The sequence below is a fragment of the Patella vulgata genome, chromosome 1, assembly GCF_932274485.2.
Source record: "Patella vulgata chromosome 1, xgPatVulg1.2, whole genome shotgun sequence".
Taxonomy (NCBI): Eukaryota; Metazoa; Mollusca; class Gastropoda; family Patellidae; genus Patella; species Patella vulgata.
In genome coordinates this window covers 32,494,330-32,514,907 of record NC_065879.2, presented here as the reverse complement: position 1 = coordinate 32,514,907, position 20,578 = coordinate 32,494,330, and the positions used below count along the sequence as shown (strand labels likewise).

At 34.9% G+C, this 20,578-nt stretch overlaps 2 protein-coding genes across 2 annotated transcripts; one reads left to right on the top strand and one right to left on the bottom strand.

The window, feature by feature from the left end:
- Positions 1–10: 10 nt before the first annotated feature.
- Positions 11–7,348, bottom strand: LOC126808952 (adenylate kinase 8). Its single transcript, XM_050534024.2, has 10 exons — positions 7,187–7,348; positions 5,281–5,365; positions 4,880–5,043; positions 3,830–3,980; positions 2,865–2,936; positions 2,408–2,608; positions 1,859–1,990; positions 1,543–1,632; positions 1,201–1,342; positions 11–566 (listed from the first exon to the last, which is right to left on the bottom strand). Exons 1-10 carry the CDS (start codon positions 7,268–7,270, stop codon positions 248–250), a joined length of 1,440 nt encoding a protein of 479 aa, XP_050389981.1. The 5' UTR covers positions 7,271–7,348; the 3' UTR covers positions 11–247.
- Positions 7,349–7,463: 115 nt separating this feature from the next.
- LOC126808950 (protein SDA1 homolog) lies at positions 7,464–9,997 on the top strand. Its single transcript, XM_050534021.2, has 2 exons — positions 7,464–9,467; positions 9,624–9,997. Exons 1-2 carry the CDS (start codon positions 7,599–7,601, stop codon positions 9,840–9,842), a joined length of 2,088 nt encoding a protein of 695 aa, XP_050389978.1. The 5' UTR covers positions 7,464–7,598; the 3' UTR covers positions 9,843–9,997.
- Positions 9,998–20,578: the final 10,581 nt, after the last annotated feature.

Here is a 20,578-nt window from a genome sequence, read left to right as displayed (position 1 = left end):
TAAATACTGTATCATCAATAGACAATAAAATATTTTAAATACATATCTAGTGTTGCCTTTATAAGATGACAATGTCGAATATGTACAATATTTCTGCTTAAAAATCCAATGCTGATTTCATATAATACAATATTTCTGCTTAAAATTTAAATGCCGATATATAAAATAAAATGAAAGAAAACTCTTCATATTCTTTTAGAAGGTCAATTAGTTTGCTGTAAGATTCATAATAAGGCTGATGTGAGTATTATTGAAGTCTCTTAGGTAATGGCTCAACAATCATACTTTCTAACGTTTCAAACACAGTGTGTGGATCTTGATCTGCGTTGATATGTTGTCCGTCCACATAAAAGTCACTCAATTCTTCTGCGTAAGCATGGTACTGAGCTAAACGTTTTCTGACATCATCATCATTATCTTTGCCGTGTCGTTGTAATCGGTCCTTGACATCTTGTGTTCTAGGTGGATTGTATAGTAAATGATAACGTTCGCCAGTGATAGGATCTGTATATCTCTGTGTTAATCTTTCTAATACAGAATCATTAGGTACGTCCAGGAAAAATGTTCTGGAAAAGACATTAATAATCAATACAAGCACAGAAAACTCAGGGCTTTAGTTTTGGAACTAGTGACTCAGCAATTTAACAGGAGCTAAGTCTCTAACTAAATATTTTCTATAATATTTGAAATTAAAAACACAAATTAGAATTTAATATTGGTCCATTTCAATCCATATTGATGTTATGTTGCCGTGAAAATGTGGGATCCTAATATCCAATATTTAAAACACAATTAACATTTTGTGTACCATATCGTTTCAGATTCAAAATCATTGAACACGGAAAAACATATCCAAAATTACAGTGCGACAGTAAATAGTAATGGCTGATTCACAAATGATAATAATAAAAATGTTTAGAACGGACGAAGCAGGTGTGTATGACTGTCGTTCAGTTTGGACTGTTCACGTATTTCACTGAACATAATTAATTAGAAATTAAAATTTTTAAAAAAAAGACTGAATATATATCACTTTACATACACTCATATTACATTAATATGTCCTTCTAGAAACATTTATGGTTCCAAAAAATAGAGCCATATGCCATTTAAACCTTTTAAAGATATAGGGCAATAACCCTTGATGTAATATCTAAAACAGTACATGGGCATACGAAAAGAGTGACAAATATTACAAACCTGTTAGGCACTAATCCCTCTTTTTCTAATTGTTCAGCTTGTTCTCGGGTAACTGGATAACCATGTAACACCCAACCTCTTGTGACACAGTCTAATTGACCTAGTCTATCTTTTAATATATTTAATACCAGACTGTCTGGAACTGGAAGTAAAATGAATATTTATTAAAAGAAAAATCAGAATAACAGTCTTCTGGAAAAACTGTTCTAATCACCTCAAAAACTAATATAATGTAGATGTATATTTACTGATATTTCTGATTCTTTTAACTTTCAAGCAAACTAGGAAATTAGTTACAGTAACTAATTTTCTACATAAAATTAGTAACTAATATTATCTTACCCATAATTTTTTTCTGGACATAACTTTTAGCTGCCTGTCCTGTTTTTGTTTCATCAGCTATGGCCTGTTTTATGAGTTGCCCACATGAAACTTAAATAATAAATTTATTCTCATTACCAGGAAAAAAGCTATTGAAACACTTTCAACATAGAAGATTTTCCCAAATTTTAAAGAATCCATCTGTAAAACTGGATTTTGTTTTCCATTCAAAGTGTATCAAGAGATACATAAGGTGAACTAAGCTTTCATATATTTGTTACAAAGTAAAATATAAAGACTATGCCAGAATCTATGTTAGTACTAAAGAGATACTTACCATTTACAAGATTATATTTAGATGCCAATAATGCAGCTTGTACTGCTTTTCCACTTCCAGTAGGTCCAAGAAGAACAACTCGAGGTGTGTGGGGGGTATTAGATCGTAGTTGACTACAGACAAATGTAAACACTGAAATATATGTAACAATGGCTTTATTACCCTGTTAGCAGCATAAACACAGATACTGCACACAGAAACCTTGAGATGACTGCAACGAGTCGTGAAAACATACAAAGGATAACTTTTCACATACAAAGGATAACGGGCCCAGTGTTTTTAATCAAACCAGATGCTAGCAAAGATAACCCCATCTTGTCACAGTGAGTAATGCTTATAACCATTTCTATTGTTTGTGCAACAGAAGCCCAGATTACATTAGTAATATTGCTGACATTAATTTGGTTCTGTAAGATTATTATAGGCAGTACCAGTATTGATATAAAATCAACAATTAAATAAGCCCTTGATTTATAGTATGGCTATTTAAAAGCTAATATTATTATGAACAAAATCGGTAAGATTATTCGGTATACAAAATTAACCTACCTTGTGCAAAAACATCTGCTTTAGGTTGATCTGCATTGACTTTCTTTAAAACTTTATCATAACAACGTAGAATAGCATCAATATGCCGATGATAGACTATAAGTTTAGTTATCATTTCTTCTTCTGTACAACCAGTAGCCTCTTCTAATCTTGATTGAATCTCTGCATTACTTGGCCAATTAAAGGTTGTATGATACACATCTAAATAAAACAAGAGTTAATTCGAATAGTAATTAGTATGTTTTAAAAAAAAAAATGACTGTTTCTTAGCTATCCTCCTAGTATTTCTCTCTCATAGTACAGTTGATAGAACAGAACTATTATTAATGGTCATAATTCTAGCCCCTAAATGTTAAATATCAAATTATAATGTTTGAGAGATAAAGATATATTTGTCAATTATATGTTCCTAAAATAATTTATTTCATTTTCTCACAATACTGTTGTTTTTATTTACCTCCTGTTTTAGGGTCAATTCTTTTACCAGAAGCTCTTTCGATTAATACTGTATCAGGAGACTCCAGTACAACTAAAATAGAGAGTAATTAAAAAGTAAAACTAAAAAAGACAGACTTACAGAATTCAATAATGAGTGGTAGCTAGCAACTGTTTCTGCCTCAGATTTCGTGAGCTCCAGAAAATAAAAAATAGCCTTATTCTAATTACTAGATGTGTTAGTGTCTTACCTGTTGTGTAAATTATCCATTAAATCCTATTTTACTTGTCCAGAGGGTTCAAAAATATTTTTAAATCCAAGTCACATTTGAAAAGCTTTACGTCAGGCTTTTCAAATCATTTAGTTGAATTTTTCCAATTTTTTAAATTAGGTGTGTTAAGATGAAATTTGTATCATCAATTAATTGGAATATTGTAAAATAGTAACAATTTGTTGACCAGAATAAAGATTGGGACATATTATTCAGTTACAACAAGAGTGGTATTGAGCCTTTAACAGAATTATGGATTGCTTGTGTATTATTATGTACTTGTGCAAGAAGTTCATAAACTATTATATACATGCTTCAAAAATAAAAGGATAACAGAGAATTTGGATGACTTGTTGACTACCATAGTCATATGCTACAAGAAGAGAAAACATTAATATTAAATTTTGAAAAGAAAGGAATGGGGTTATAATTTAGTCATTTAAAGATTAATAAACAATATTTTATCACTTATTTTATTTTTACTATGGTTTATGTGTGCATTGCTGGTGGAAAATATTTTTGCACAGGCACTGAGGCAGCAGTGTTATCCCTTCTTAAATCTCAACTGTCACATGTTCATAGTGGGTACATCTTCAAGTGACCTCCATTCTAACCCCAGCTAGTTCCACCAGTTAAAGTTAAACACCCAAAAAAAGTGTAAAGTGAGCTTTACTATGTATTAAAAGCTCAATGTCAAATATAGTTTAATATTTACCACAATGTTTGGGATAGATTCCCTTCTCTTGTAATGCTAATGCTTGTTCTCTAGTTTGGGGAAAACCTTCCATCACCCATCCCTTTTTCACACAATCAAATAACTGCATACGTTGTTCTATTATCTTTGACCACAACTCTGTTGGAACCGCCTGAAATTAAATTAAAGATACATTATGGGAGATAAGATAAAGAGATGGCAGTTCTCGCTATAATACTAGTTAAAAACTAGATAGTGTAAAGGTAATTTGCTGAAAATTTCAGTCAAATTGATCCACTATGAGCCGAGAAAGAAGCGGGTGAAATTTTTGCATAGTCTCGGTCATCATTACTAAAATCATTAATATACCGGTAAACAGCATAGTCTCGATTATCCACTTTTTCTGATTTAATTATCAACGGCCGTTAGCGACATATCGGAATCTAATCCAGCCAACATCGAAGGCTAGCCTTGACATCGAGAGTTTATTATGGTCTGGATAAGTTAATTAATGTCTAATTGATAATATAGATAACATTTCAGGCCTAAAGAAAGACTTGTAATAAGCAGATTTTGCTCTTGCATAATGCATGTTTAATCAATAACAATAAATTAGCCTAGATATACAAAGCCAAATTTAAGAAGCAAATCATTTTATTGTAGGCCTTCTCAGTTTCCAGTGATATAAAAAAAATAATATTTATGATCCGTTCAGACATAACACATACACTGGTAGTGCACTATTTGTCCTTGCTCGAATGCCTAAAGCATTTTCTGTGGCTCTTTCATCTATTGTTACTTATTTGTCAGACATTTATCATTATGTAACGTTCGATAAAAATATTCACTACTTCTATAATTGTCTCCAAGTAAGTGCAGGGGAACTGCACACATCTAACAACCAAGTGGAAACCTGGACGAAAAACATGCAGGACATACTTTTTAAAAAACGCATTTATGTTTTATCTACGGAAAAATATGTGCAATTCAATAAAGGATTTGCCAAATCAATAGTAACTAAATGTGATGTCAGAGATAATGAGTATCAATGTAAACATAACATAGGCCTACTTTTTGACTGTTAATACAATCTTCAGCCTTTTCTCTCAAGTCAAGTTCTGCATCACCTATCAGGTTCTCCATGGTCAAGTGAGCTGCACGAGTCTTTGCACAAATGAGTTTAGCAATTGATCTCTTCCCAGCTGCTGGTGGACCAAGAATAACAATTTGTGGTACTGAAAATGTTAAAAAAAAAATGATTATTAAACTATAAGAAATGGCATGTTCGTATAGTATCTCATCTAGCTGGTTTAAAGTACCGATAAAGTTAACTTGTAAAAGAACAAAAATATGTTAGCTTAGTTTTAAGCTTGAAGAAAAATATTGGAAATCGTTATTATTTACTTATAGTATGGAGGGTTACTGCAATGTACAATGTACTTTCAATAAGCTTATATTATTTGTATAATTACCATCATCATTTTCTCTCTTTAACAGATCAATGAGATAAGCTACAGGGTCTGCTGGTTTGGTAATAATCAGCTGCTCTAATAATCTCTGAAGATATAATCAACAAGAGTGTGTAATTATAAGACTTAATAAAAGTAGATATATTATTAGGATTTAGGTCTAATCATATTCATAATATAAAGTAATTAAAATCTGGATTCTGGAAAGCTTACTCAGTCATAATAATATGAAACTGAAGAATAGCTTGAAATTCCATAAAGTTGCTGAGCGTATTTTTAGGAATCCCTTGCAAACAAAAACATTGCGAAGTTGGGTCTATAAAAGGAATAAGCTTTATAGTATAAATTTGTCAACATTGAGAATCTAATTCTAAGCTCTGCAAACAATATAATGATCAATGGGTTATGGTCAAAATTCATAATCTTTGTTTGATAGGCCTGTTTTTAATCTGATTGAATCCAACATTGTTTCCAAATCATGCACAGAAACTATCATATCAATCCACAAGACTGCAGTCTACTTATGTGCACCGGTACAAAGCCAAAGAAGAGCTAAAAAATGTAAAATCATTCTTACAAATTAGGTCTTTTAACTTTCGTTTATTAAGGTTCTAATTTATTAATTTCAGTTATGGATGGTAAATTTATAGTGTGTGTTACACTTACTGTCTGAACCATCGTAAATTTTAAACCGATTTCTTCAACTATGAACAAACTACTTAACTTTGGTTACCATATTATAAACTTACCTGTGTGTTTGAAATCACCTCCCGTTAAATAAAATCCACTGCACAATTCAATATCCCAACGAGTAAAAAGTTCTCTTTTGAAAAATTGAATTCCCACCAACTTCTGACATACTAAAATGGAAGCTGATTATGTCACTCTTCGGGAGAGATCACTTCGTATTATTAAAGGGCTTACAGCATGCCATGGTTTGCAGTAATTTTACGACGATTAAAGTTTTGAGTAAGAATAAGCTACAAGTCTCGGCTTGGTATTGAGTTTGGGTGTTCACATACATAACAGTCCATATTCCTTTATCTTGTTACCATCTTTTACATTCTAGTAAAATCTCTGCAAAGTTTATAGCTATACCTTTTGAAATACCGGTATTTTGTTTTAATCATATTTTTGATTAGAGAGTAGGGGGTGGATGAATTTTCTTTTGAACACAAATGTGGCACAAAAACAATCATTTGTTTAACGGGCTTAGATTTTACCTATGAATATCTTTAATGATATATAACATAGTGATGGTGCGCTTCTTACGAGGTCCTACATTTTTTTAGCATTATAAACCCACCCAAAAGGCACTTTCAGGGCTGCCGCAATGAGCTTATAGATGTCATTAAACGATTGAAAGAATGATATCAAATTGACGATACACTTGAAAACTTGTAATTGTCTTCAGTCGATATTTTTCGATGCCAAAAATCAAAGGATCAAAACGATGTCACTTTGTTTTAATTGCAACGCATGGTTGTCAAAATATCTGTCAAAGATAATTAAACCACCCTCGCACCAGCTTCACTGGTTTCATGCAACACGTGACGAAAGCTATGTTGTCTTGAACTCAGTCAAAAATACAAGTAAATACGTCAAATTTGCAAGAGAGAACATTTTAAAGTTTTTATACATTCATTGGAATATTTAATCAATTCACAGAATGGATTTTATTTAACGGGAGGTGATTTCAAACACACAGGTAAGTTTATAATAACCAAAGTTAAGTAGTTTGTTCATAATCGAAGAAATCCGTTTAAATTTTACGATGATGGTTCAGACTGTAGGCCTGCCTTATTAGTATTACTAAATTAGGCCTACTTTATTAAAAAAAAATATTTTCGTACCGCCGGTGCTGTACTGTGTAGGCCGTGATTCCTGGTCAATGTTAAAATTTAGTTACCTTATACATGTCGAAAACGCCATGGTGTTCTGCATAATTTGCGAATTCTGGAGGTATTAACAAAGGTCTTTTTGTCTGATCCATCTCAAAACGTTACTTTTCTGCTTCTGCTTTCAGTTTTTGTGAATAATGTTGTGATGTTTGGGTGTTGCTATGCCTGAAGCCTAAGTATCTTAACACGTTTTCTGTGATTGGACATAAATATTACAACCGATGGCAGTGATTGGCTACTAAATATGTCAACAAAGGGGAACGCACTCCAGATTTTCTAACCGGAAGTTGTAATCAAAAACATTAAGCACGTGTTAAAATGTAGACCCATTTTCCACCTGAAAATCTGGTCAAAATAATTGTCGAAATATCGGTTTGATGTGAAATCAAAGATTGGATATTGATTGTCATTAAATCCAAGATGTCACAGAAAAGCAGAAATAACAAATTACCGGACAACTTACCCCAGTTACAGAATTTAATCAAACGAGATGGGGCTTCTTATAGAGAAGAATTTCTGCAACAATATCGTCATTATCAATCACATTTGGAGGTGTTTCGTCTCAAACCATCTAAATTTATCCGGACTCTGAACGAACTTGTGACATTCATAGCTCAGATTGCCCAGTGCTACAGAGAGGAACTTGCTACATACCCACAGGAACTATGTGACATTCTTCAGACACATGGAACTGTTCTTGATCCCACAATGAGAATGACACTTGTGAAAGCTCTGATTCTACTGAGAAACAAGAACTTAATCCCTGCCACTAGTGTACTTGAGTTATTTTTCAAACTCTTTCGATGCCAAGATAAATTATTAAGAAAAATTCTTTTTAATTACATAATATCAGATATTAAAAATGTAAATGCTAAACACAAAGATGCTAAGTTAAATTCAACACTTCAGAATTTCATGTACACCATGTTAAGAGATAATAACCATACAGCAGCTAAAATGTCACTCGATGTCATGATTGATTTATACAGACGTAATATCTGGAATGATGCCAAAGTTGTTAATGTTATTTCGACAGCTTGTTTCTCTAAAGTAACTAAAGTTCTTGTTGCAGCAATGAAATTTTTCTTAGGTCATAATGAAGAGTCAGATGAGGAGGAGGATGACTATGACAGTGATAATGAACAGAAAGAACCTACTAAGCAAATAAAAAAGGCTAAAGTAAATCTTAAAATTGGTAAAAAGACAAGAAAAAGAATAAGAAAAATGGATAAAGAGCTTAAAATGGTCAAAAAAGTTCGACATGGAAAGAAACCACCAAACTTTAATTTTTCAGCTCTTCATTTGCTGCATGATCCTCAGGAATTCTGTGAAAAACTATTCCAGAAACTTCAAACATCTAATGAACGCTTTGAGGTAAAGCTTATGATGATGGACCTCATCTCTCGTCTGATAGGCATACATCAATTAATTCTGTGTAATTTTTATCCCTTCCTTCAGAAATTTTTGCAACCTAGGCAAAAAGAAGTCACAAAGCTACTTTTATTTGCTGCCCAAGCTAGTCATCCATTAGTTCCTCCAGATTTAATGGAAGATGTGCTGAAAACCATTGCGAATAATTTCATCACAGAAAGAAATGTCACAGATGCTATGGCTGTTGGTTTGAATGCAACTAGAGAAATTTGTGCCCGGTGCCCTTTAGCAATGGGAGATGACCTTCTTCAGGATTTGGTTCAATATAAATCACATCGTGTAAAGTCTGTTATCACAGCTGCTAGATCACTTCTTCATTTTTTCCGAGAAACAGATCCAGATAAGTTGAGACGGAAAGACCGAGGTAAACCAACAGAGGCCCAGAGAGAACTGATTACTAGTCAGTATGGTGAAGTAAATGCTCTTAATTATATTCCCGGAGCAGAAGCATTGAGTTTGTTAAAAGATGTTGAAGAAGATGGGGATGAAGAAAATGATGAATGGGAGGAATGTGAAGATGAAGACGACAGTGAAGGAGAATGGATCGACGTTCATCATGATGCTGAGCTTAAAGCATCAGGATCAGAATCTGAAAGCGGTGATGAATCTGAGGAAGAACTAGATGAAGCTGAAAGAATAAAAAAAGCACAGGAAATTCTTTCAACTCGTATTCTAACACAAGCTGAGTTCAGAAGAATCCAGAAGAGACAGTTAGCAAAACAGCTCCACGATAGACCAAGAGGTAAAAAGAGAAGGTTTGACCAAATTTCTCGAGGAGAATTACCTCATTTGTCAAACATAGAATCAATTGATAAAAAACACAAGAGTGATAAAGAATCTAAGATGGCTGCTCACAAGGTAAGTTAGTTTGAAAGATAGTCAAATATACATGACATAGGTTAATGTAAATGCAGAATATAAACCTGTGAAGGATTCTCAGAATGTTACATGTGTTTTTGATTATGTTTGTGAATGTTTATTTTAAAAAATTCTGTTAACTTATTTAAATTTCAGGCAGAGAAAGAAAGTAGAGAAAAGCAATCTTATCATCGGGAACGATCAGATCCATTTGCCAGCACAACCAATAAAGAGAAACGTAAAAACAAAAATTTTCTTATGTTGAGACCAAAAGCAACCCAGAAAAGAAATAAGCGTTCTTTCAGGGAAAAACAGGTATTATTACGAGATAATTTACTGAGAAGAGCTAAGTTAAGGAGAAAAAAGAAAATATAAATTATGTACATTATATTATTATCATTGTTCAAAATGAACTTCTTAGGAGACTTGTTGATGGATATGAGATATATTGTAAAAATATGTACAGTCCTGTGTTAAAAAGTAAATATTGTGTTTCTTTTTAGTGAGAGATTAAAATATATTTATGATCATTCTGGGTTATGTTTAAATTCAAAATGTATTACATGTACCGGTATATGGTTCATATAAGCCATGGATCTAATTGTTAAAACCCTCTGTTTATAATTTTAAAATAAAGAAAATTTTACAGGATGTTAGTCCAGGGCTGAAAATTACCATTTTCAGTACAGTCAGTTCCAGAATAGAGAAAAACCTGTGATTAAATGTACCTCCTGGAATCAATATATTGACATGTGCCAGTGTAGATCAGTCTGTTTCACAGAGGATTACGAAAGTCTTCCAATAACTCTGTAAAAGATGACAGCTTCAGGCCTTAAATGTTATATAAACTATTAATATAGTCATTTATTAACCTGACAAGACCATAATCAACTCTCAATGCCATCTGATGGGTCCGATTTTCAACAGATTTGAATCCGATTTTGTTTATTATAATAAGGTACGTGTAACAATGACAATCAAGGCTACAGTGTTATTAAAACGGGGATTTCTCGGCTCAGAGTGAAATAATTTGACTGACATTTTCAGCATAGCTCCTTTGCATTATCTATTTTTTTGTCCCCCACTTATCGAAGAAAGCAGCATACTATAGTATTAAAATGCGTCTGCCTGTCCGTCACACGTTTTGGGACACAATAACTCTCCTAATTGAGCTAGAATGTTCAAACTTGGTGTAGTTGTTTACTAGGTGTATACCTTGATGGAGTTCGAAGATGAGCATTTTCTGCTTAGGGTAAGCAGAGGTAAGTACTTTGATTGGTTGATGCTTTAGGACCCGATAACTTTAATACTAATTAAAGATACATTATGGGAGATTTTTATAGAGAATTGGCCATTCTTGCTATAACAGTTCAAAAGTAGATGATGATAGAAGAATATATTGAAAATTTCAGTCAAATTACTTTATTCTGAACATAGTTATCATCGTTGTAATATTTGACTAGAAATGGTAGTGAAATGTGCCGTCACCTTGGCCGATCGTTTGATTGACACCACCTACATATCTCGATTATCAAGTAAAGTTTTCAATGGCATGCGGAAACGCTCTACAGCGGCCTCGCTAAGTACACTCTATCATTTAGCCTCGATCTAACTGACGTATTCTCATCAGGATGCGCCATATTTGAATTAATTAATAAGTGAAATCCTATTTAAATCCGAGCTGTAGCCGAGCCATCCGTGGGTCTACAGAGTTGATTTTGGGCTTGTTGTTTAAATAAAGATCTAATTTATAATTTCTATAACATCTGAAGCCTAAATTAAGACTTGCAATAATCAGATTTTGCTCCTGCATAATACATGTTTAAGTGAGGGTGATTTAACTTCGTGTATAGTTTCATTAGATCAATATCTAGACTAAGTTTGATTAGCAAATTGACTGTTCGAGACTTTGGAATACAATAACTCTCTTTCTAATTGAGGTAGAATTTTCAAACTTGGTGTAGGCGTTCATTAGGTGAATGCCTTGATGGTGTTCGAAGATAAGCATATGCTGCTTAGCGTAAGCAGAGATAAGCAATTTGATTGGTTGATGTTTTGGGACACGATAACTTTGGTTCTAATTAAAGTAGCTAAGTCTCTAACTAAATTTAGAGTCTCGCACCGGTTCATGTGAATTATAACTTATTTCAGCGAAACCTGTTAAACAAGTAAAGAAAATTAAATGCGGGGTTTTAACGTCCTACTCTTCTGCTCCAACAGGACAAATAAAGCAAGAACTCGGTCAAAATTAAGAGTTGTGCATTGATATAAAGGTCACCAAAGCAGGGCCAGCGACAGGGACCTCCGGGCCATGGGACAAACAACTAAGCGAGGTGGGGGGGGGGGGGGGCTCTCTCTCTCCCAAGCTCGAAATTTTTTAGAAAGATACATGGTCTCTAGCGTTAGCGTCATTTTTGGCATATATCTGGGGTAATTGGGGGTCACTTTGCAAAAAACACATTGCAAAAATATATTTAAAAAAAATTGAGATTTTTAGCGGCTAATAAAACAAAGACGAAAGTAAAAGTTTCGCTTCCAGTTTCCATTTTAAAGATCGGATACCAGTCAGCCTTCCTAGAGCAATCGTTAACCGCGTGCATAATCACTGTCAGCGGAGCGACACGGGCGCATACCATCATCTTAGGGTTCTACAGGCCTGGACTAGGCTCCGATTATCTAGCGGGGTTAGGATACCCTGACGGTGACGAGAGCCTCAATCGAAACGAGGTCGGACAGGGGCTCCACGACGCGAAGGTGACTTGTTTTTAATACACCAATTTTCCCCAATAAGTGGCCTGCCAGAATCCGAGAAAGCCCGCCGTCATATTAGCACTGACAAGGTGAAATCACGACGAACTTTCTCCGCCGGAATCGCCCACGGGACCTCCAGGTTAGCCAGTCAACCTGTTGCTTCGCCACCCGTCTACCCGATTATCGCGATCGTTGAAAATTTGGGACCGGCATTTGCCCGTGCTGATCCCACATGACTGAATTTGTATTCATGCAATCCTGAATGAACTTTTTGTTGCAATATATCTATCACCATTCTCAGTAAATGTATTTTAAATGGAGTAGCCTGCCTTATATCCTAATTTTCCAAAGCTTATTTATATAGTAATAAAATAGTAATAAGGACGATATCAGGAATAATTGATGACAATATACATCCGCATTTGTGTATAACAAGAGAGTTCAATTCGAATGTGTCAAAATCTATTTTAACAAAATCAGTTTCATTATAATAATCATACAAAGAAACGAAATCACATAAATTAATGGATGTTGGCACCAACCTGGATGTACATAACAATAAATAAACAAGAACGTTGTCACTAAAATAAAATACAAACATTTGGACTATCACATTATTATTTATATGGTATGAACTGATTTGGACATAATATCAAAAATAATAATACATTCAACATCAATCTATGATGAAAAACATGAGTCTGTCCATCTTTCCAATTCACCTTCCCACCCCCTTCTATCATTATATTTACACAACGAGCCATTAAAGGCTTTAACCGACTTCTTTTTACGCAAAATTCCAACTAGTCTCGAACAACGGAATACTATCCCATTAAAGGCCGTTATATGATTTGTTTATTAGTAATTTGAGCAATGGAAGCCGATCCGTATAGAATAACCTTAAATATCATGGACAACATCACCCTTACAGAAATAAAACACCTAAAATCATAACGTAATAACGTGTCTGAAATCTTCGAAACCGCACACCATTTTCTGGATTTCTTTGAAGGCACCGGGGTCTTAGCTTAACGAATCTGAAAGAAGAGAAAACATATCTTAAATCAAATCAAATTAAAATATTTTTGAAGATACAATACTGTTTCCGCTCAATCTGTTTCTTTAAGTATACTGGACCTCGATAACATGACCCGTCCGAACAACTAGACACTCTTACCAGTCAGCGCAGCAGGTGTTACTCATGACAGGTGTGAATCATATTTTAACCTGCGGTTGCCAGGCAAGATTTTCACGAAATTCGAACTCGGCTATTATTAGAGTATAACGGTGATGTATTCAAACGTTTTTTATTTTAAAAAATCAGATGACAATTGTGAACTCTAGAGGAACTACAAGCTAAAAAGATGATTTTTCGTACAATCAAGGGCCATAATTCAGGAAGTTACGATCCTAATCGGATAAAAATTGTGACTTCTAGAGAGTCCACAACCTTGGTACCGGTATTGCATACTTTTACACTATTTGCGTACAAGGGGCTGCCATTTTGTACGGCAGTTTTGGTCCGATTTTCACGAAATTCGAACTCAACTATCATAAGGGTGTAACAGTGATGTATTCAAACGTTTTTGGGTTTTTTAAATCAGATGATAATTGTTACCTCTAGAGGGACCACAAGCTAAAAAGATGATTTATCGTACAATCAAGGGCCATAATTCAGGAAGTTACGTTCCGATATGCGCAAATATCGAAAGGAACCAAGATCGTTGGGTTATGAACATGTATTTCAAGTTTCATCAAAATCGGATGAAAATTGTGACCTCTAGAGTGTCCACAAGCTAAAAACCTGACTTTTCGTACAATCAGGGGTCATAATCCATGAAGGTTCGATCCGATATATGTCAATATCGAAACCGAGATCTTTTGGAGATAAACCTATATTTCAAGTTTCGTCAAAATCGGATAAGAATTGTGACTGTAGAATGTCCACAAACAAATTGTGGACGGACGCACGTCCGGACAGGGGCGATGACAATATATGTCCACATAAAACTGTGGGCGTATAAAAATTTCAAAAAGGTTCTTCATCCAACCGAAGTCATCGAACTTGTAACAGTAAATCATGATTTCCGATCCGTATTGTTTATAAAATAGGTTTTTTTTTATGGAGCATGCATGGATTTAGCCACAGACATAAATGGGTTAATAATAGCTTAAAATTTCTTAGATGGCTCGTCAGTATGCTCCTAAAAATTCACTACTGGTACGTAAGTTTAGTTTTAAAACTATACATTTAAAAATAACTTATCTTTAATCGTTTTTGGATTTATGCAGCATTTATGCAATAATTGTTGGTTCCGAAAATGTATTGGCGACTTTTCTCTTGTGTAAGGCACTAACAGTGTTTTTGAGGTAAGGACAGTGATCCTGTTTCTTTTAGGCAAATGCAATGACTCTGTAGATCGCCGACATTCACCGATTTTCGTTAGGATTCATCCTTACGAATAAGATGACACCAACAACCAAGTTTCGAAAAACATTTTTCACTACACTCTTTTTTTATTTTTTAGATAAGTGCAATAACACAGTAAATAATCGCGGAAGTGTGTCGAATTTCGATAAAAACTCAATATAATATAACATTTTTGTGAAAACGTGAGTGGACTGACGGATGTTTGTGAAGACCATGGACGATAGTTTAAAAGCGCATCATAACCTACTTCTTTGTAGTTTGGGGGGTTGGATGGCTGAATGGTTAGCGTGCGCGCGCTGTATCCTAAAGTCTGTCATTGAGTCGACTGGCGTGGTTTCGAATCCCCGGTTGTACGTGACAAGGAGTAGGGTCGCCTGTCCAACCTCGTGGGTTTTCTCCGGGTCCTCCGGTTTCCTCCCACTGCTAAAGACCCCTATGCGCAAGCGAATTATTGAAATAAAATTAAACCATATGTTAGTCCCGAAATGACCTAGTTTGTGTCGAGTGGACGTTAAACCCCATTTCTCTCTCTCTCTCTCTTTGTAGTTTAAAGGGACTAAATCGGTAATATTTGGGATATATAGAAATTGACTCGAATGGGTCGCAACGCATATAATAATGTATTATGAATGTACACAAACTGATTTACATTCAATCGTTTCAGTTTTTACTGTAATTTCGAATCAGTTCTTTTCGGCGAAAAGGCAAGAAGTCTCAGTCGAATGGCAATCTCTCGCGTCTGGTTATTCCAGTCTACACCAATAGTATTTATTGCTCTCCAGATAAGAATATGCCGTCACCGTTTGTAGAATATGTCTAGTCTCGTTCTTCGAGTCCCTTGTTACAAATGGCACCGAAACGCGTTACAAATGGTAAAATGTCTACATGTATTTTGTCTTAAATATTGGTCATCACAAGCCCATCTTTTCCCGGTAAGATCACAACATCAATTTTGATTTAATTTGACAAAGAATTCGCGATTTCAATGTCAAAGACTTTGGATGATACCGAGTTATAGACTTGGCTACTATAAAAGCGCATTATAATTGACTGCTTTGTAAAAAAAAAATTTAAAAAAAAGATAATTTATCTATGATTCACTCACTTTGTAAAATTTCTACAGGAAATTGACTTCTAAATTTCTCTTCAAACAACGACTCCAGAAGATCTGCCGACTGGCGTAAAGGATGACCTTTCTGTAATGTACAGAAATGAACATATGTTTAGATATTCGTAATAGAACACTGAATATAAAATAACTATACCATCTTTACTTGATGATTAGTTCCTTTAGGAACTGTCTCTGAGCGGACGATGCCCACTGACACTTCCTTATCGGGTCCAAAATAGCTGCAATATGAAAATACCGCTCTTTCCCACCTCTGTTCTAAGGCTATTTTGGAATCCTTACCTACTATTTTTCACCTTGATTCTACTTTATTCGCCAAAGGAATCATTTCTTGCCACAGCTGACACACATTTATAATGATTCAACACTATTTTCAAGTAGAGTTCTGCGATTAAAACATACACAAAATACGTTTGAACTGATCAGCCATTACGAGACCCGAACATGCGCAAACCGCATGTTTATTTTATCGTTAAATTCTACTTGAAAATGGTGTTGAATTATTAAAAAAATTGTGTCAAATATAGTGACAAATGATTCCTTTTGGCGGAAAATAAATAGTCACGTTGAAAAATAGAAGGTTAGTGTTCTAAAACAGCCCAAGAACTAAGGTAGGGAAGAGCGGTATTTTACCGTATTTTCATATTGCAGCTATATAAGGCCCGACAGGAATTGTCAGAGGACATCATCGTCCGCTCAGAGACAGTTCCTAAAGGAACTACTTGATGATGCGAAGGCCTCTTGCACAACTCAATCTCCCCAAAAAGAAAACTAACAGAAGTAGATTTGTATATAAGTCTATATTAAGAGTACAAATTAATAGCAACATAGCATTCATCCTTGATATTACCAGTGGTATCGTTCCGTTCTACTTTACTATACACTGTGTCCTTTCATGGGGGAGACACATAATCAAATTAGCCGCCCTCGATACTTGTCTAATTTTTACCGACTAATCGAGTGGGCGAAGGGGAGTAATTCGCACGTTATTTCATTTTCAACTAAGACTATTATGGTGAACGTAAAGAATGACGCTACGACTGATATGTAATGTTATTTTTGATTGGTTCGTAGAATCAACCTACAACCAAGGGCAGATAATTTGAATTTGTGAAAACTCCGTGAATGGACCACGGGTACAGTGGCGTAGAACGAAACGATACCACTGAGGATATCGAGGATGCGCAGCATCAACTTAGCAACTTTTACCTAATATTGTCGTGCTGTGTTGTCGGATTACGAAAAGGGTAAGATTTTACATGGCCACAATTTGCGACCCTATAATTCAAAACTGATTATTGAAAAACATATTTGTAAACAATGCTATTTGTTACCATAATATTTGAATTGAGTCGATATGTTGTAATATTCGTGAAATGTAGACGAAACTAAATCGACTCTAAACTGCTTTATTAATATCGAGAGGGAGTTATAATTAACAAGCCAACAGTGAGACTGATGCCCCCGTCGAAATCCCAAATTACACTGATGACACATATTAATTAATTGCACATTTATCTTTTTGAAGTACATGGTAGGGAAACTATATACTAAGTTTCATCACTCTCCATCAGATAGAATCCAAGTTATCTGGTCCCAAAGCATCGACCAATGAAATTGCTTAGCTTTGCTTAGCTTTAACGGGAAATATTAATCAGTCAAGAATTTCGCCTAATGAACATCTATACACCAAGTTTCATCACTCTCACTTAATTAGAACAAACGTTATCGTGTCCCAAAGCACCAATCAATCAAATTGCTTACTTCTGCTTACCCTAAGCACAAAATGCTCATCTTCGAACTCCATCAAGGCATCCACCTAATTAAAGCCTACACCAAGCTTTAACATTCTACATTCTACCTCAATTCGAAGGGGAGTTATTATGTTCCAAAGTCTCGACCAATCAAATTGCTTATCGTTCTGCTTACCCTGAGCAGAAGATGCTCATTATCGAACTTAGTCAAGGTATTGATGTAATGATACTATACACCAAATTTCATCATTCTTACTTACTTAAAACTGAAGTTATCGTGTCCAAAAGCATCAACCAATCAAATTGAATATATCTGCTTACTCTTAGCAGAAAATGCCCATCTTCCAACTCCATCAAGGCATTCACCTAATAAACACCTACACCAAGTTTGAACATTCTAGCTCAATTAGAAGGAAAGTTATTGTGTTCCAAAAACTGTGACGGACGGGCGGGCGGACGGACGGACCGACAAACGAACCCATTTTAATAGTGCCCCGCTTTCTTCGAAAGGCGGGGGACAATCATGGAGATATAACACAATACAAATCCAACAATAGTATCTAACAAACAAGTCAGATAATCATCCAGTAAGTTAGAAGTTGCATGTATTGAAGTAAGCAATACGCATTACCAGGCATCGATATTTCCGCGCACATGCGCACGGCGTGCGCAGGCACAATTGCTTTAAAAAAAAAATTGCAGGCACATTTTTAAAGATGTAGCCACCCCGGCGGCGCCTGCGCCCGGCACTATTTTTTGCCGCCCAGCACAAAGAAAAAATCGAAGAAAGTCGCCCAGTCGTATTTAAACCCCTTCGTCCTTTTCTGTACACAAACTCGGCGCTCAAAATTTACCACGGCAATTAAACGGCAAAGCCATGGTAAAAGCCGATGTACGCAAACCATGTCTGTCACGGCATAATTTATTTTTGTGTGCCGTAGTAGACCCTATCATCCCAAATTTTTTTTAAGAAAGATGTATTGGTATTTTGTTTATTTATACTTAGAAGATGTGTAGGCCTAGGTATATTCATTTTACAATTATTCTACGGTCTTTATATTTGTTTATTTGCCGTAAATAGGTCACCCAGACTAATTTACGGCACTCCAATGTTACAGGTTTGAATGTCGTAATTGTCCAACACGTGCCTGCAAATTTTCATGATGTTTCTTATTTTATTTCTTACCTGTGTTGACCGTGGATTTGCTACGGCCCGAGAGTAGGACGATGAGAGCTTTCTCAGTTTCTGCCTGACCTGATTCTCATTCCACCGTAATAATAATAATATTCGTGAGACACGTACAACAACTTTACAAACAAGTCAAATAATACAACGTGTTTTAATTATCAATATCTACCTGTTGTCATAATTCGTTGCAGTACTCAAATAAAACATAAACACCGTTTTAAGAATCGTTTTAATTTTTAATCTCAAAGTAATAAAGTAATATTTGAAAAAAAAATCCAACAAAACATCAAATACCGAAAGGTCCTCAACTATCCAGAGAAACAGAGTGGGGTGGGACAATTTTATGCTTGGTCGGGTGGTGTCAAAAAGTTTTTAGATCCCTGTATCATTGATGAAAATTAAGTGAATTTGGTAATATATAAATGGAAATTTGATTTGCACTGAACCAAATACAAAAGGCAGTAGATGCTCTGAAAATACACCAATAAGGGTTTAATTTTCATAAAAGACTACGCCCCCCTCCCAAAAAATTTTTGGACTCGCTCCGCTCGCCAGATATATTTATACACCACTCACCAAATCATGGCTACATCCCTGTGTTTCAGTATGACCCTGCAGGCACATTTTCTAGTGTGTGCGCAGGCACACTCAACTTTTATAGAGCCCTGCGCATTACTAGGCAAAGAGTTAGAATTATTTCGTAAATGTCGCTCCATACTACTACGCTACTGCTTGTTATATACTAACCTTGTGATATGTGCGACAGTTAGTAAATATAAGCTTCATATCGCGAATATATTCCTCCATATTATTATACAAACTCTGTCTTATTTTTGTAGCTATAACATCCAAACACATGCCTCTCTTGATGATTTTATAGTAATTTGGATCTTGACACGACTTTATTTCATGACAGAAATAATCACTATCTTGGTGGTTATATAAAACATTCAAAATTGTCAGGCATTCCTAAAAAATAAAAAAGTAAATTCTATGTAGAGCCCCCTCATATGCAAAGTTACCCTTTAAAATCAATTTTGACAAACCCTTCTGAGCAAGTCTTTTTTTTAAAATCCAAATAGCCAATTGAGAAATAGTCGTAATTTCAATAAGGTTTCACTTGATTTCCCAATAAACAATGCCACCCAGTTCTTAAAAAAATATATCAAGAATTTTGTCCTGTATTGCGTCAATTCATAGAATTTTTGTTCTGCATCGCAACTCAAAATGTGAACAAACGCCCGTAAGCAATGAACAGTCTCGTCAATTATCACAATTTAGAATTCTGTTTTTTATCTGTAAATTAAATGAGGACGTAATCAGCCATGTCGAGTTTACAAAATTCTGACAGCGTTTGAGACAATTCTCCTTTTTTTCCAAAGCTCCGACAGCTCATCGTGTAAATAAATTCTATCCGCATACCTCTTTGTACTGAAATCCTCGTTTTACAGATTGTGGTATAACTTCTTCCGAGGACGACCCCACTAGAGAAAGCAGACTATCACTAGCTCCTGCTAATATAGAGGTGTTCTTTGTCATGGCACTTAGATCTGGAAACCACTTTCTCTGTGGTTGCCTCCTTGATTTTTGTCTTTTCTTTGAAGGTTTCCTTTTGGGAGTTTTCTTAGATCCTGAAAAATAATTGTAACGTTTCAGACTAATTATAAACGATTGTTCTATTCCTTTTCCTTTTGACTAGGATGTGTGACTAATTTATATTCAAACAGCAAAAAAATAAAAACGTCAATACGATTTCAAAATCAGAGAGGCACTTTAATCAAATCATTCTAGAAAACGACTTACTAAATGAATCAAAGCAATTTTTTGAGAGTAGTATGCTGACACATTAGTGATGAA

Bases quoted from the DNA above. Each gene is read 5' to 3' on its own strand.
- LOC126808952 (XM_050534024.2), bottom strand. From the start codon at position 7,270: ATGGATCAGACAAAAAGACCTTTGTTAATACCTCCAGAATTCGCAAAT. The intron at 1,343-1,542 runs GTAAGATAATAT...TTTTACTTCCAG, and splicing joins TGTCCAGAAAAAAATTATGG to TTCCAGACAGTCTGGTATTA. The intron at 567-1,200 runs GTTTGTAATATT...TGTCTTTTCCAG, and splicing joins GAGGGATTAGTGCCTAACAG to AACATTTTTCCTGGACGTAC.
- LOC126808950 (XM_050534021.2), top strand. From the start codon at position 7,599: ATGTCACAGAAAAGCAGAAATAACAAATTACCGGACAACTTACCCCAG. The intron at 9,468-9,623 runs GTAAGTTAGTTT...TTTAAATTTCAG, and splicing joins CTAAGATGGCTGCTCACAAG to GCAGAGAAAGAAAGTAGAGA.